Source organism: Podarcis erhardii (assembly GCF_964252035.2).
Source record: "Podarcis erhardii genome assembly, chromosome: 3".
Classification (NCBI taxonomy): domain Eukaryota; kingdom Metazoa; phylum Chordata; class Lepidosauria; order Squamata; family Lacertidae; genus Podarcis; species Podarcis erhardii.
Window position 1 is genome coordinate 59,242,805 of NC_138507.1, and position 13,497 is coordinate 59,256,301.

Consider the following 13,497-nt stretch of genomic DNA (forward strand, 5'->3'; position numbering starts at 1 on the left):
AGGGTTTTCTATGTCCTGTGCAGATTAATGTAACAGTAGCTCAAGGGATACCAATTACCTTCACAGCAATTCCTGGTAGTAAAGGCAACAGGGTAACAATGTTAGCAGGATATAATGGCTGGGGTAGAGAAGGAAGTTTCTCACTGATCACACAAAACAAATTAAAAATACACATGCGTACTGTATAAACTAAATTGCTGGAAACCTAAAACCAACTGCTACTATGGCCACAATTCCTGCGGAATCTAGACCCAAGAGAAAATGGAAACGGTTTAACTTAAGAAATGATAGCTAATACCGGCCTAGCTCATGACATAGGACCCTAAAACATTAAATATACCTTTTCTAATTTTAAGCCAGTAGAACCAGAAGGGATAGCAGTGCACTTGTTACAGACCTATTTTCCAGTTGCAAAATAACTCATTGTAGGCTGGTTTGCTTATGGAAGTCAAGAGTGTTGAGCTACCATATCATGTTGGAAGATAGAAGATAGAAGAAAATCTGCATTCACGCAAACCACAATGCCTATATAATTGCAGGTCTAGAATCTGGGCTTTACTATGGCAGACAGAAGAAATTTAATTGAGAAATTAAACTAGTTGATGTCTGAAGAAAAAGTCTGGGGAAAATCAGCAACTAGTGAATGAACGACTTGTGGAAAAAATTTTTACCAAAAAATATTTTACAGAAGTTGTATCTTCTTAAACACAGATGTTCTAATGCTATTTTTAAATAGCTGCACCCTGTATCACTAGTGTCTTCTTTAAATCATTGATATTAACAAAAATGCATCTTGAAAACTACTCAAAGGCTGATGGTGGATAATGCAGCTGTTCATAGACCAAAACAATCTGAATCTATCACAATACATAGTAACACATCTCAAAACAGTTTCACAGACTTCCTTCACTGTTCCTGCTATTTAGATGGAAGGTATTACAGCAAACATTTCTAAACAAACAAAAGACCCCTCTTTTCTGTTCCTCTGTTCCTGACTGCAGACTTACATGCTGTGTCTCAGTTCATAGCAAAGCACTGGAAAACTATTCACAAGTTTCGCACACAGCATCTAATTTGGCCCTTTTTGGCACATCATTATCAGCTGGGTAGAGATCCAGCAATCTACACACAGCACTAACTTTCAGAAGTGCAGTGAACATCAAGGGGAGTATTCTTGTATTATCTTCTCCTTCCCACTACTCAAATATTTTTACAGTTTGCAGAAGAAGTATTAGTGGACACAGCATGACCCAGGAAGCACCCAAGTGTCTGCTTGACTCACAAAAGCACAAGCATCAGTTTCAGGGTAAATTGTCATAAAAACTATTCACACTCCAACTGCTAAGCAGTTAAAGATTGATGGAATGTACATAAATACTCTCTGGGGCTTTTCCTTTGGCATGTAACCCTCAGCGGTTGCTTGCATAGTTGTAAGATAAACAGAATCCTTCACAGAGTCACAACTGATTGTTACAGTCATGATAAGAAGTTACATTTGTTCCTTTCTGATATTGGGGCTTCAGTCAGCTTTTACAAAATCAGTCCACATCTGTGCCACCACAGTTTAAAAACAGGTTTACCCACAGTTCTTAACAGAGTTATTCACCCATCTATTGGCTTTAATACAAACACACAAAAACAGTGTAATATTCCTGTCAAAGGCTTTCATCTGCTACAGAAGATATAAATCCCTTAAAGTACTAGTCCTATGCTATCTCCAACAGAACTTATGCCATCGTAGCCCCACTGAGGTGAATGAGGGTTATTGCTTTTATAAATATTCCTGAAAGTTACTTTCATCCAAAATACATTGAGTATTTTAAAAGAACTATGTTTGATTAAAAAAAATTATTTCTTTGCACCATTTTGAGGCTCTATTTCTCTTGGATTTCAGTTCTGTCCTCTTGGGCGCTCACCAAGCTGGGCCCTGGCCACTGGCCTTCTTTTGAGATCCTATCAGGCTCATGGAAAGTTTCAATGGTTCCTAAATTATTCTAGAGTCTATTCATATATTAAACGCAGATAGGTGGAAATTCCTGCATGTGTTTAGTTAAGATACAAAGGTGAAGGCCAAGCTGGAAACCACCTCTCCAACGCTCGCTTTCCACACAGCAAGATTTCTATGTGAGGCTGATTCAAGCAGTACATACATAAATACATACATATATATAAAATTATGAGAACTGTACCACACCCTAATTATGTGAGACTTGCCTCAAAGGGCCAAATCAGAAAGGATGTTAAATTTCCAGTTGCCACCAAAACCAGCAGCCACGTAAGTTACGGTAGTTTCCCTTCAAAGAGTTTGGTAAACCTCATTGCAATGGTGCTACCACAATACTGCTTTTCACTTACACCTGCTTGACCTCATTGGTTGCTGCCAGATGAGAACAGGCAAATGCATGATATAATAATGGAAAGTAGTAAAGTAGCATATAGACATGAAATATGGCACATGTAGCACCCAGTCTAGAGCCCTAAGAGTGGGGAAATGAAACTTGCAATCTAAGAAAGGAGATGTTGAAATGCAAATCTTTGTGGTAAACAATGTTTTAGCTTATAATTTAGCAGTTTTAGCTTTTAGTGTTTCCAGGTTACTATATGGTAACTAAGCCATTTCCAAGGTTTCTGATTTTCTCTATTCTTCCCTTCACAAGATGCTCCCTTGTCATTACGGCAATGTTCCAGATTTTACACAAGCATTCCTGAGCAGACTAGGGTGAGTCCTCTAGGGACAATAAGATTCTGGAATTCCAGAAATAATGTATTATGTTATTTTCTTACACAAGTGTTTTGATATTTCAACAAAACATTAACTGGATGGGAAAGAACCAATAGTTTGCTTTCATCTTTTCAAAATCCTTGGAGTTTAGAACCATGAAAAATGTTTGTTTTTAAAAAAGCCTGCTTTGTTTCTGCTACTGCCCTAACATTTATCACTGTGTTTTTCTGCAAATCTTGTTTACTTTCTAGGGAAAGAACACAATAGTTTTGGTACAAGGACTGGACTCTTAGAAGAAGTCTCCCCTCAGGTTTTCTACCACACTGTCAGCAAGTTTCAAATTTTTTTCTCCTATATAGCAATAACTTCTGTATACAAAAATGCTATTTTCTAGAATTATTGCTACAAGTTATTAAACAAATCTGGTTAACTCGAGTGTGCTGGGGAAATTGCTAAATTCCTTAGAGATAAGATGCCCTTTAAAATGTTATACACCTGAATCTGGCATTTCTCCACCTTCCAAACCAAGCATCGGTTTGAAGAAAATATGTCGAAGAGCACTCTGTAGAAAACACAGTATATAACATTGCATCATCTAGTTATGCATGCATCAAATTTGCATCGCCTCTTGCAAATCAGCAGTACCAGTTGAATATGCAAATAATGTGTGCTGCTCAGGTACAGGAACATAGGAAGCTGCCTAATACCAAGCCAGACGATTGGCTCATTTAGCTCAGTATTGTTGACACTGGCTGGCAGCTGCTCTCCAAAGTTTCAGTCAGTCAGGGGACACTTCAAGACCTAATACTGTAGATGCTATATACTCTATGTCACTGAGCTGCAGCCCCTCTCCAACTTGTACAGCTTTAAATTGTGATTGATAGCTATCATGCACATAAACATTGGTACAATAAAAAAAGTATTCCTTTCTACAAGGCTTCTTTCACTTACAGTGGTACCTTGGTTCTCAAACTTAATATGTTCCAGAACTCTGTTCCAAAACCAAAGTGTTCCCAAACCAAGGCATGATTTCCCACAGAAAGTAATGCAAAATGGATTAATCCGTTCCATATTTTTAATAACAATCCCCAAAAAAAGCAATTTAACATGAATTTTACTATCTAACGAGACCATTGATACATAAAATGGAAGCAATGAACCATGTACTGCAGTCACACAATCAATCAATCAGTAGCTGAATTGGGTTCCACGCAGTCACACACACACAAAAAGAGCCACAAAAACGCAAAATAGCAAAAAACAGACGGACGTAAGTGTAACACTCCACACGGAAGTGTGGCACTCAAAATGGAAGCATAACACTCAAAACGGAAGTGTGGCACTCCAAACAGAAGTGTTACACTCATAGCGGAAACGTAACCCTCAAATTCTCAGCGTAACACTCCAAACGGAAATGGAAGGGTGGCACTCCAAACGGAAGGGTGGCACTCAAATTGGAAGCGCAACACTCAAAGCAGAGCACGTTCAACTTCCAAAAAAAGTTTGCAAACCGGAACACTTACTTCTGGGTTTACTATGTTTGGGTTTCAAGTTGTTTCAGAAGCAAGGCGTTTGAGAAACAAGATACCACTGTATTTTATTTCCTGAATGAAAAAACTGATTCCAAAGCTTCGGGTCCTCCTAGGAGATGGATGCTATTTTGCCTGCATCCTTCCAAATCATCAGTTGAAAATGGTTAAATTCTCCCATCTCACTTGTCTCCACTAAAGGAAAACACTGGGCAGGAGGAAAGAGTACATACAGATTTGTACCTGACCATTTCAGCCTCCAGCCAGAAAAATAACTTTACCACAATGCTTTTTCAGAGGGAAGGAACTGGTATCAACTGAACAGAAAACAAAACAAAGCCTCAGATAGTTTATCACTCAACATAATTCCCTAATCCCTGCACCAAGCCTTCTAAAATTCTGCAGAGTAAAGGAGTAGAATGCCCTGCTTGGAGGAAATGGCTGGCTCTGGAATCCTTGCTAGGAGGGATGCTCTTAAACATTTTGCCAAACTGTATTGGCCAGTAAATTTGTGGGAATGGGCTGTTTATAGTTTTACTGCAGTTTATAAATGGTATTAAAATGTGTATCACCTACACTGATTCAACCTACTACCTTATGAAAATATATCCCCAATTGCAACCGCTTGGGAATATATATTTTATCTACATACAAGTGGAGCCCAGAACCTTATGCAGAAAACCTGATGTAAATTTTAATTTACAATAATAATAACAACAATAAAACATTTCTAGTTGGTTAAAAACAATGAAAGCAGTGACTTGTGAAACTGAACAAAATCCAAGCAGAGTTAAATAAAGGAGTTCAGTGCCTGCCACAGTTTCTTGCTACTTCTCTTGTTCCCAGTCTTCCACACATGTCCTTCAGCTTGTATACCCTACATTTTCTCCAAGGAGTGAAATTTCTTTCCCCAACCCCATTTTATCCTCACAAGAAGACTGCAGGGTAGCTTGGCTGAAAGGAAATGACTCACCCAATAGGCTTCATAGCCGAGTGGGAATTTGAACTCGAGTCTCCCAAGGACTCGTCTGACATTCTAACCACCACACTACCTCTTACTAGTTCACCAACGTCTTCCACAGTATTTGAAAACCTAAGAAAGGGAACGGATCATGCAGAACAGTTACACTCAAAATATTCCAGATTATCTTAATTCATTCCAGATCAAATACTTTGGATTTAGAAAACTCTTTACAGAAGACCTGCAACTGCCAGAAACAGCTGGTGGGATTCCCTTCCCAGCTCACCCATTATGGCCACAGCCTCCTCTAGGCCTTCCCTCCCAGCATCACATTTAGGTTTCAAAAAATCCTCATACCAAAGCACAGGAAGGGGGTTTGAAGGCGAAATACATTCACTGGTGAAGGAATCACATAGGCATAGATTGGTGTCAATGCCTCACATATGCATATACCGTGGTACCTTGGGTTACATACACTTGAGGTTACATACGCTTCAGGTTACAGACTCCACTACCCCAGAAATATTACCTCAGGTAATATTTGAGGATGAGAACAGAAATTGTGCTCTGGCGGCGGCGCAGCAGCATGAGGCCCCATTAGCTAAAGTGGTGCTTCAGGTTAAGAACAGTTTCAGGTTAAGAACGGACCTCCGGAACGAATTAAGTACTTAACCCGAGGTACCACTGTACAATCAGACACACTGAAGGATGTTATCACTTCAAATCAGTAACCTCTGGGGATTAGCTGAATGCTTTGGCGCTATCAACAGGCATTTTTTTAAGTACATATATAGAATGACAAGGCATGTAACACAAGAACATAAATCTTTCTTTTCACCACTTCTTCTCCTCTTCCTCCTCCCCTCTCTCTCACACACAAAAATTCTCAATAGCTTTCCATTTGCATATTAATCCTTACTCAGGTTTGAAGTCTATATTCATATCTCATGCCATTTGATGATAAGGACAGAAATGCAAGAAATAATCTATCAGGAGATCTCCTTAGTCTGCCAGAAATCGCTTCATTAAAAGCAGCAATCCCTGTCAGTCCCACAAAGTGTTGTATAGGAAACCAAATCTTATTAATCACACTTCTTTCAACATTGCTTCTTCAAATACTTTTACTGCAGGGTCATGTATCAAAGGTTAAATAAGCGCAAAACTCAAACTCCTCCCCTGCACAGAGGCCAGATTTATGATTTGCCTTGCTAACATTCGTTCAGTAGCTAAAGAATTTATAACTCCAATACAGTATTTATGGCAAGTGCCAATGCAAACAAGTGAAAACAATTTTGCCTCTACTCACTGACTCTTGTAAATAATGGTAATTGTTCAAATATTTGCTTTTTGACAGAAAAAGGTGTTTTTACAATGAAGATTTCAGGTATCAGAAAGGCATTAAAGATCCTGAGTGTCACTCAAAACTAAAGCAAATGTTCCATTCTGCACTAAAATAAACAAACACGGTGAAGATATTTAAACATTTTGGTTCTCTTCCAAATAAATACAAGCCCAACAAAAAGTCTGACCACCTATTACTGAGCTTACAATGTTCGGGGTTTAAGAACTGAAGCATCCCAAGATGTCAAAGGCGTCAATAGTTGGACAAAGCCATCACCTACTTCCAAATCTGTCTGAAAATTCTCATTTCTGCTGCACTTTTCCACTGAAGATCTACCAATGCATTCATAAAAGGGTATATGGAGGAAGCCATCTGCCACAGGACACATGCTCCAATATCGAATTGCAATGATGTGTGGATTCCTACACTAATTGGTTATGACGCATCAAGGATGCAATCTTTACCCTCTTCTTGTAAACCTAAGAGAAGACTTCTTGTAAACATAAGAGAAGACTTACTGTCAATTAATTTGTCTAAACCCCTTTTAATGCCATCCACATTAGCAGCCATCGCTATATCTTTTGGTAGCAAATTCCAAAACTTTAATTATGTGCTGTGTACCACTCTCTTTTCTCCATCCTGAAACTTTCAATATTCAGCTTCAACAGAATGTCTCGTTTCTAGAATTATGAGCAAGAAAATCTTCTCTCTATCCACTTCCTGCACACCACATACAATTTTCTAAACTAAAAAGGCTGAAATGTTGCAACCTTTTGTCGTGGTGGAGTTGCTCCAGCCCCTTGATCATTTTGGTTACTCTTTTCAGAACCTTTTCCAACTCTACAATATCCTTTTGGGAGATGAGGTAACCAGAATTTTACACATATTTTGTTTTAGGCCAACAGTGGCAGAAACCTTTACACAAAATGCATTTTGAGGTCGCATATATTGGAGAGTGCATTGATCAAGCCAAGATCTTGCTCTTACCAGCGGCTCTCAAATTTCAGCAGGGGCCTGTGTGATGCTAAAATTCAGCGCTCCCTTACCTATCAAGCTCCTTTCTACATCACTGTTGTGGGTCCCAATGGCACTGGTACCCAGTCCTGCCAAACCAGTCACACTACCCTAAAACCACCTTTGCTCTTACACAAGTTCAGCATACACACTTTTAAGAACATGGAGCACAGGGCTTATATCAAGTTCCATACAATCTTTCTCCTGTGGTGTAAATCAACCTCACCTAATGCATTTTGCTTAAATCATTAAAATTTGAAGTGAAGGAAGAGGCTATAATTTTTATTTTTTAAAAAATTATAGCCTCTTCCTCCACTTCATATTTTATGAACATGTGTTTATTTATCTGTGGGATCTGTGGGACAGATGCTTGTAACAAAATCCACCTTATTTCCTGTAGATGAGGAAGCCATTGTTAATTTAAAAGGAAACAGGAAAACCTGATCTGAACAATGCCTTAAAAGGAAAAAAATCAAATACATTTATTTTTGAGTAACAATACAAAGGTATGTTTATGATAAAACCAGTTGTGTGCCGTTACACAACAGATTTATTACAGCAAACAATTGTTTTTTTCAGTAGATGGGAACAATGTATTTTAAGATGATGCATCAACAGCTGGGCAGAAATAATTTTGGATGCAGTGGAAGTAAAAGACTTATCTAGCTGGCATTATTTTTCTGCTACAAAATTGGAGGGCAGGAGTGGCGTAAAACCAACTGAAATCTAAGGTTTGGAGAACACTGGCAATTCAGAGCTGAACACCAGGCTACACTGGAAATGTACACCTGTGCCCTCTGACACCAGGCTCCATCTTACAATACACTCATGTTCAAAAGCACAGCCAGGTATAAGACAAGAAATTTTTGTATCTACAACTGATTATAGCAGGAGGCTGCAAACTGTTGGCAAATCTAGGTAGAGAAAGCTTTAGCTTTAGGTGAGTGAGTGAGTGAGTGAGTGAAAAACATAGTGCACATGTTAAAAATACACCAACAACCTGAGGGAAAATTTACAAATTGTCAATGAGAGAAGACTGTCCAGAAGTTTGAACAGAAGTTCTTGAAACAAGAAAATGTTTCATCAAGGATTCAGTAGCTTGGTGATCATTCAAATGTCAACAGTTCAGAAATTCAGCCCTTCATTTTCATAGCATCTGTCTCTGTGTTAAGACAGCCTAGACAGCAGTTTTTGTCCATGCCATTATCCTATTGGCTCCAGCTTCTATTGTTAAAAGGTTGCTTAGCATAATTTGGCTATCAAATGAACAGAGTTCAAGCACGCAAGGCCAACAGGTTACTCATTGTATCTTCACACACACTGTCCCTTCTCACGCAGCATTACAAGAGTGCAATACTATGCACATCTCAGATACAAGTCCTGCAGAGATCAAGGGGGCTTACTCTTAAATAAGTTTCCAGGCCCAACTAAACATGCTCACATTGGTGTTTAACCCCTAAACGATGTAGGTCCCAAATATCTGAATGACTGCCTCCTACCCTACAGACTCTCTGAGGTGTTAAGGTGGCAGTTCAACCACCGCTAGAAGCAAAAAGGACTGCATTCTTTGTGGCAGCTTCCAAAATGCAGAAATCCCTTCCAATGGAGGTGCATCAATATTAATCTTCATAGTTTATGTCAGTTGCTGAAGTCACAACTCTTTACCCTAGACCTTTGATAGTTAAGGTATTTTGTTTTTTGTGACCCACCTCTATTGTTTGATGCACATTCTTTGGTTTGTTTTCAGTTGCTTTATTGGATTTTAATGTTATGTGATTATATGGTTGTAATGCACTCTGAGACCTTATGCTGAAAAGTGGGTAAGAAATCTTTTATAAATAAATGGGAACAGGCTTGCAGCATAATAGTTTCTTAGCATCATTAAATATTGCACTAGCCATTGGCCTTGACATTATTGAGACAAACTTTCCGCATAAAATTTCTATTAGAAAAGGCTACCATAAAACCTTTCATACTAAATCTATTCCTCTCAAAAATACTATTAAAACGTTTCCCCTCAGAACAGATCCTAAGAGGTCTGTTATCTAAGATCATAAGAGGTCAATTATATCATATCCTCTAGTTCTTTCTGTTTATTCTGCCTGAATTTTCCTTGAAGGTAAAAAAGGGATGGTGAACCTTTTTCAGCCCAAACCTTTTTCAGTTCCTTGGTGCCAGCGGTGGGGGCCAGACAGCACAAGAAGGTTGACAAGAAGTCTAGTCTTGGGCACAAAAAAAGAGAGAGCATCCAAACAGAAATAACAGAGAGGCAGCTGGAGATGTCAGACCCGAGTTCTGGAGAAGCAGTTCTGGGGTAGAGGAAGCTGGGCATTATCTGCATTTAGGTGACACTGTAAGGCATGGGATTTGATGAGGTCACCCATGGACAACATGGAAAGAGCATAGAACCAACAACATATCCTTTAAGGACCCCAACAGAGACTAGAAAAGCCAATGTAGCATTTTCATATATGAATAGGTAGGAAAAAATGCTTCTCCTGGCCCACCACGATAATCCTCTGCCTAGTTGTGCTCCACAAACTTTTGCCTCCCCTATGCAAGAGACATGTTTAGTCAGAAATAAGTCCCCTGACGACAGATAATCACATGCATCACATGTACAAATGGAATAAACATGGGAATAAAACCATGACAAACCATCATTTGTCAGAGCACAGCAAAAGGGCAGCTCGTATCATAATGTACCAATATAACCATTTACTTCAGAATAATCACGTGGAATTCAAAAGCATTTCAGAACCATCAGCTATCATTCTTTTTATCCTAAAAGGACATATACAACAGTATAGCAGCAAAAAAACATTTCTTTACAAGTGAAGATGTAATTCTATACATATCGCATTGCTACTTTATCAATGAGCAACACTTGTTGGCACATTTTTAATCTCATCGCTTTACTGCAGGTCTAAGTATCACTGTAACCTCTGACATATCAGATAAGACACATGATTCATTCTCACCAAATCTGTTTCACTTCTTCTCCTGGAGACCAAGTAGCTGGCACTATCCCACATGGCAATGTGAAACAGCCATACCAAACGAAACGTGGCAGCAAGAGATCTATGATTGGAACTCCCAATGGGTTTTATTTTTTATTTTTAGGGCAAATACAAGGGTAGAGGGGGGTACCAGATGAAAAGGGATAACCCTGTGTCATTTTCCCACTCCAAATCTCTTCCTGGAGGTGCCATTCCCAAATAGGGAAAAACATACAACTCTGATCTCAGATTGCACTTTTCCAGAGTATCTGCAGAACTCTATTACGCTGCAGTACACAGCTGTTTTTCCTATATTGGAATTCTAATTGGACGACACTTAAGTTTACAGTTGCTAGCGTAACAGATTCCATACACACAAGCCCCATTTTCATTTTCCATTGCTCAAGTTTTATGAATGGGATTAGAACCTGATTAACCATGTTAAAGCAACAGAAAACCCAGCTGGGCTTCTGGGGGGGGGGGGACGACCATGAAACCCTTGCATCTTGCTTCGCACAATAAATCCCACGCAAATTATCAAAAAAAGTGTATGCTAAGTATTCAAACAGCCTAACAACATTTCTTCATGTCACATCAAAATAACCTCATGTTGCATCTGGACATAACTTTGGGCTCGTGAGGAAAGCGATGTAAAACTAAACGCTCAAATGCTTCCTTGGAATGAAGCCTTATTAAGCACATCTGGTGTGGGGGAGGATTAGAAAAAGCAGCCGCTGAAGAGGAAGTGACTTCCTTCCCATAGCAGAGAAGGAGTGCTTAGTGACAATGTAACAATGCTGGCAGGCTCATGGGATTCAGATGCTCAACTCCAAATTTCAATTTAGCAACACAGGCGCTGATCTCATCAAGATTATTTGCGGCGACAGCTGTAGCAATAGCTGGTCACTATATCTGCAGAGACAGGGACTCCACCACTATAAGTTTCTTCTCAAGAGACATGGATGCAACATGAAACCCAAAAGCACCTGAAGGGGCCTCATTTGAATGTCCACCAGATCCTGCCGTGATCCATCTTAAAACTCACAGGTTGCAGGTGTAGGTGGCTTGATTACCACCAGCAGGATGGTCTCCCCCCTCCCCCGGTGTTGTTGTTTTTTAACAACTAGCCTGATTAGGTAAAGGTAAAGGTAAAGGTAAAGGTAAAGGTAAAGGTAAAGGTAAAGGTAAAGATACCCATGACCATTAGGTCCAGTCGCGGACGACTCTGGGGTTGTGCACTCATCTTGCTCTATAGGCCGAGGGAGCCGGCGTACAGCTTCCGGGTCATGTGGCCAGGATGACGAAGCCGCTTCTGGCGAACCAGAGCAGCGCACGGAAACGCCGTTTACCTTCCTGCCGGAGCGGTACCTATTTATCTACTTGCACTTTGACGTGCTTTCAAACTGCTAGGTTGGCAGGAGCAGGGACCGAGCAACGGGAGCTCACCCCGTCGTAGGGATTTGAACTGCCGACCTTCTGATTGGCAAGCCCAAGGCTCTGTGGTTTAACCCACAGCGCCACCCGCATCCTGATCAAGGGGGATTCAAAAGCTGGCACACTGCTTTGTGACTTTTTGGTTTGTGTAATAAAAGTTCTTGCCTTAATAAATCTAGGTTTACTTATTTGCATGCAAGGAGTACAGGCAAAAGTAAAAGGAGCCTGCTGGATCAGGCCAAAGGCCTATCTGGTCCAGCACTCTGTTCTCACAGTGGCCAATGAGATGCCTATGGGAAGACCCAAAGCAGGCTCTGAGCACAACACTCTTCCCACCTGTGATTCTCGGCACCTAGTATTCAGACGCATACTGGCTCCAACAGTGGAAGCAGAACATAGCCATTGTGGTTAGCAGCTGCTGAGAACTTTATTCTCCATGAATTTGTCTAATTCTCTTGTAAAGCCATTTAAGCCAGGTGAAAAAGTACTTCCTTGTATCTGTCATGCAACTTCCAACATTCAGCTTCTTTGCACTGCCCCAGGTTCTAGTACTGAGAGGGTGGGAGAAAAACATTTCTCTGTACAGTGGTGCCTCGCAAGACGAAATTAATCCGTTCCGTGAGGCTCTTCGTATAGCAGTTTTTTCGTCTTGCGAAGCAAGCCCATTGACAGCTTAGTGGATTAGCGCTATTAGCGGTTTAGCGGCTTTTAGCGGATCAGCTGATAAGCGGCTTAGGGCTTAGGAAAAGGGGGGGAAAGGGAAAAAACCCTGCAGGAACTCACAAGACATTTTCGTCTTGCGAAGCAAGCCCATAGGGAAATTTGTTTTGCGAAGCGCCTCCAAAACGGAAAACCCTTTCGTCTAGCGGGTTTTCCGTCTTGCGAGGCGTTCGTCTTGCGGGGCACCACTGTACACTTTATGTCTGTACATGTATAATTCTGTATCGCTCTATCATAACCCCTCCCCCTACTTGCCTTTTCTCTAAACTAAAAAGTAGTAACTTTTCCTCATAGGGCAGTTCTTCCAATCCGTTAATCATTTTGGTTGTTCTTTTACACACCTTTTCCAGCTCTAATATCCTTTTTGAGGTGAGGTGACCAGACATGTACACAGGATTCCAAGTACAGTCACACCATTTATTTGTATTAATACTATTGCCATTCCAGCCACACACAAGTCAGGCATTTCTACACACACACACATACACACACACACACACAGAGAGAGAGAGAGAGAGACAGACAGACAGACAGACAGACAGACAGACAGACAGAGACACACACACACACAGAGAGAGAGAGAGAGAGACACACACACACACACAGAGAGAGAGAGAGAGAGACAGAGACACACACAGAGAGAGAGACAGACAGACAGACAGACAGACAGACAGACAGAGAGAGAGAGACTCTCTCCATCTAGGAAGAGGTATTAGATCAGTTTGAAGACACATTCTAGGGAGGCAGAAGGAATTGAGTAGAGTGCAGAGGAGTAC

The 13,497-nt window shown here is 40.4% G+C and overlaps 1 protein-coding gene across 5 annotated transcripts in view; it reads right to left on the reverse strand.

Moving 5' to 3' along the window:
- ARHGAP18 (Rho GTPase activating protein 18) overlaps positions 1–13,497 on the reverse strand; it is a 68,873-nt gene that overhangs the window by 31,044 nt on the left and 24,332 nt on the right. The window contains exon 1 of one of the 5 annotated variants that reach the window (XM_081856187.1): positions 2,599–2,696. The exons of the other annotated variants lie outside the window; for them this stretch is intronic. Within the exon in view, the coding sequence (XP_081712313.1) occupies positions 2,599–2,672 (74 nt within the window). The 5' untranslated portion in view covers positions 2,673–2,696. Of the gene's footprint in view, positions 1–2,598; positions 2,697–13,497 lie in introns of those variants that run through there. 5 annotated transcript variants of the gene reach the window in all.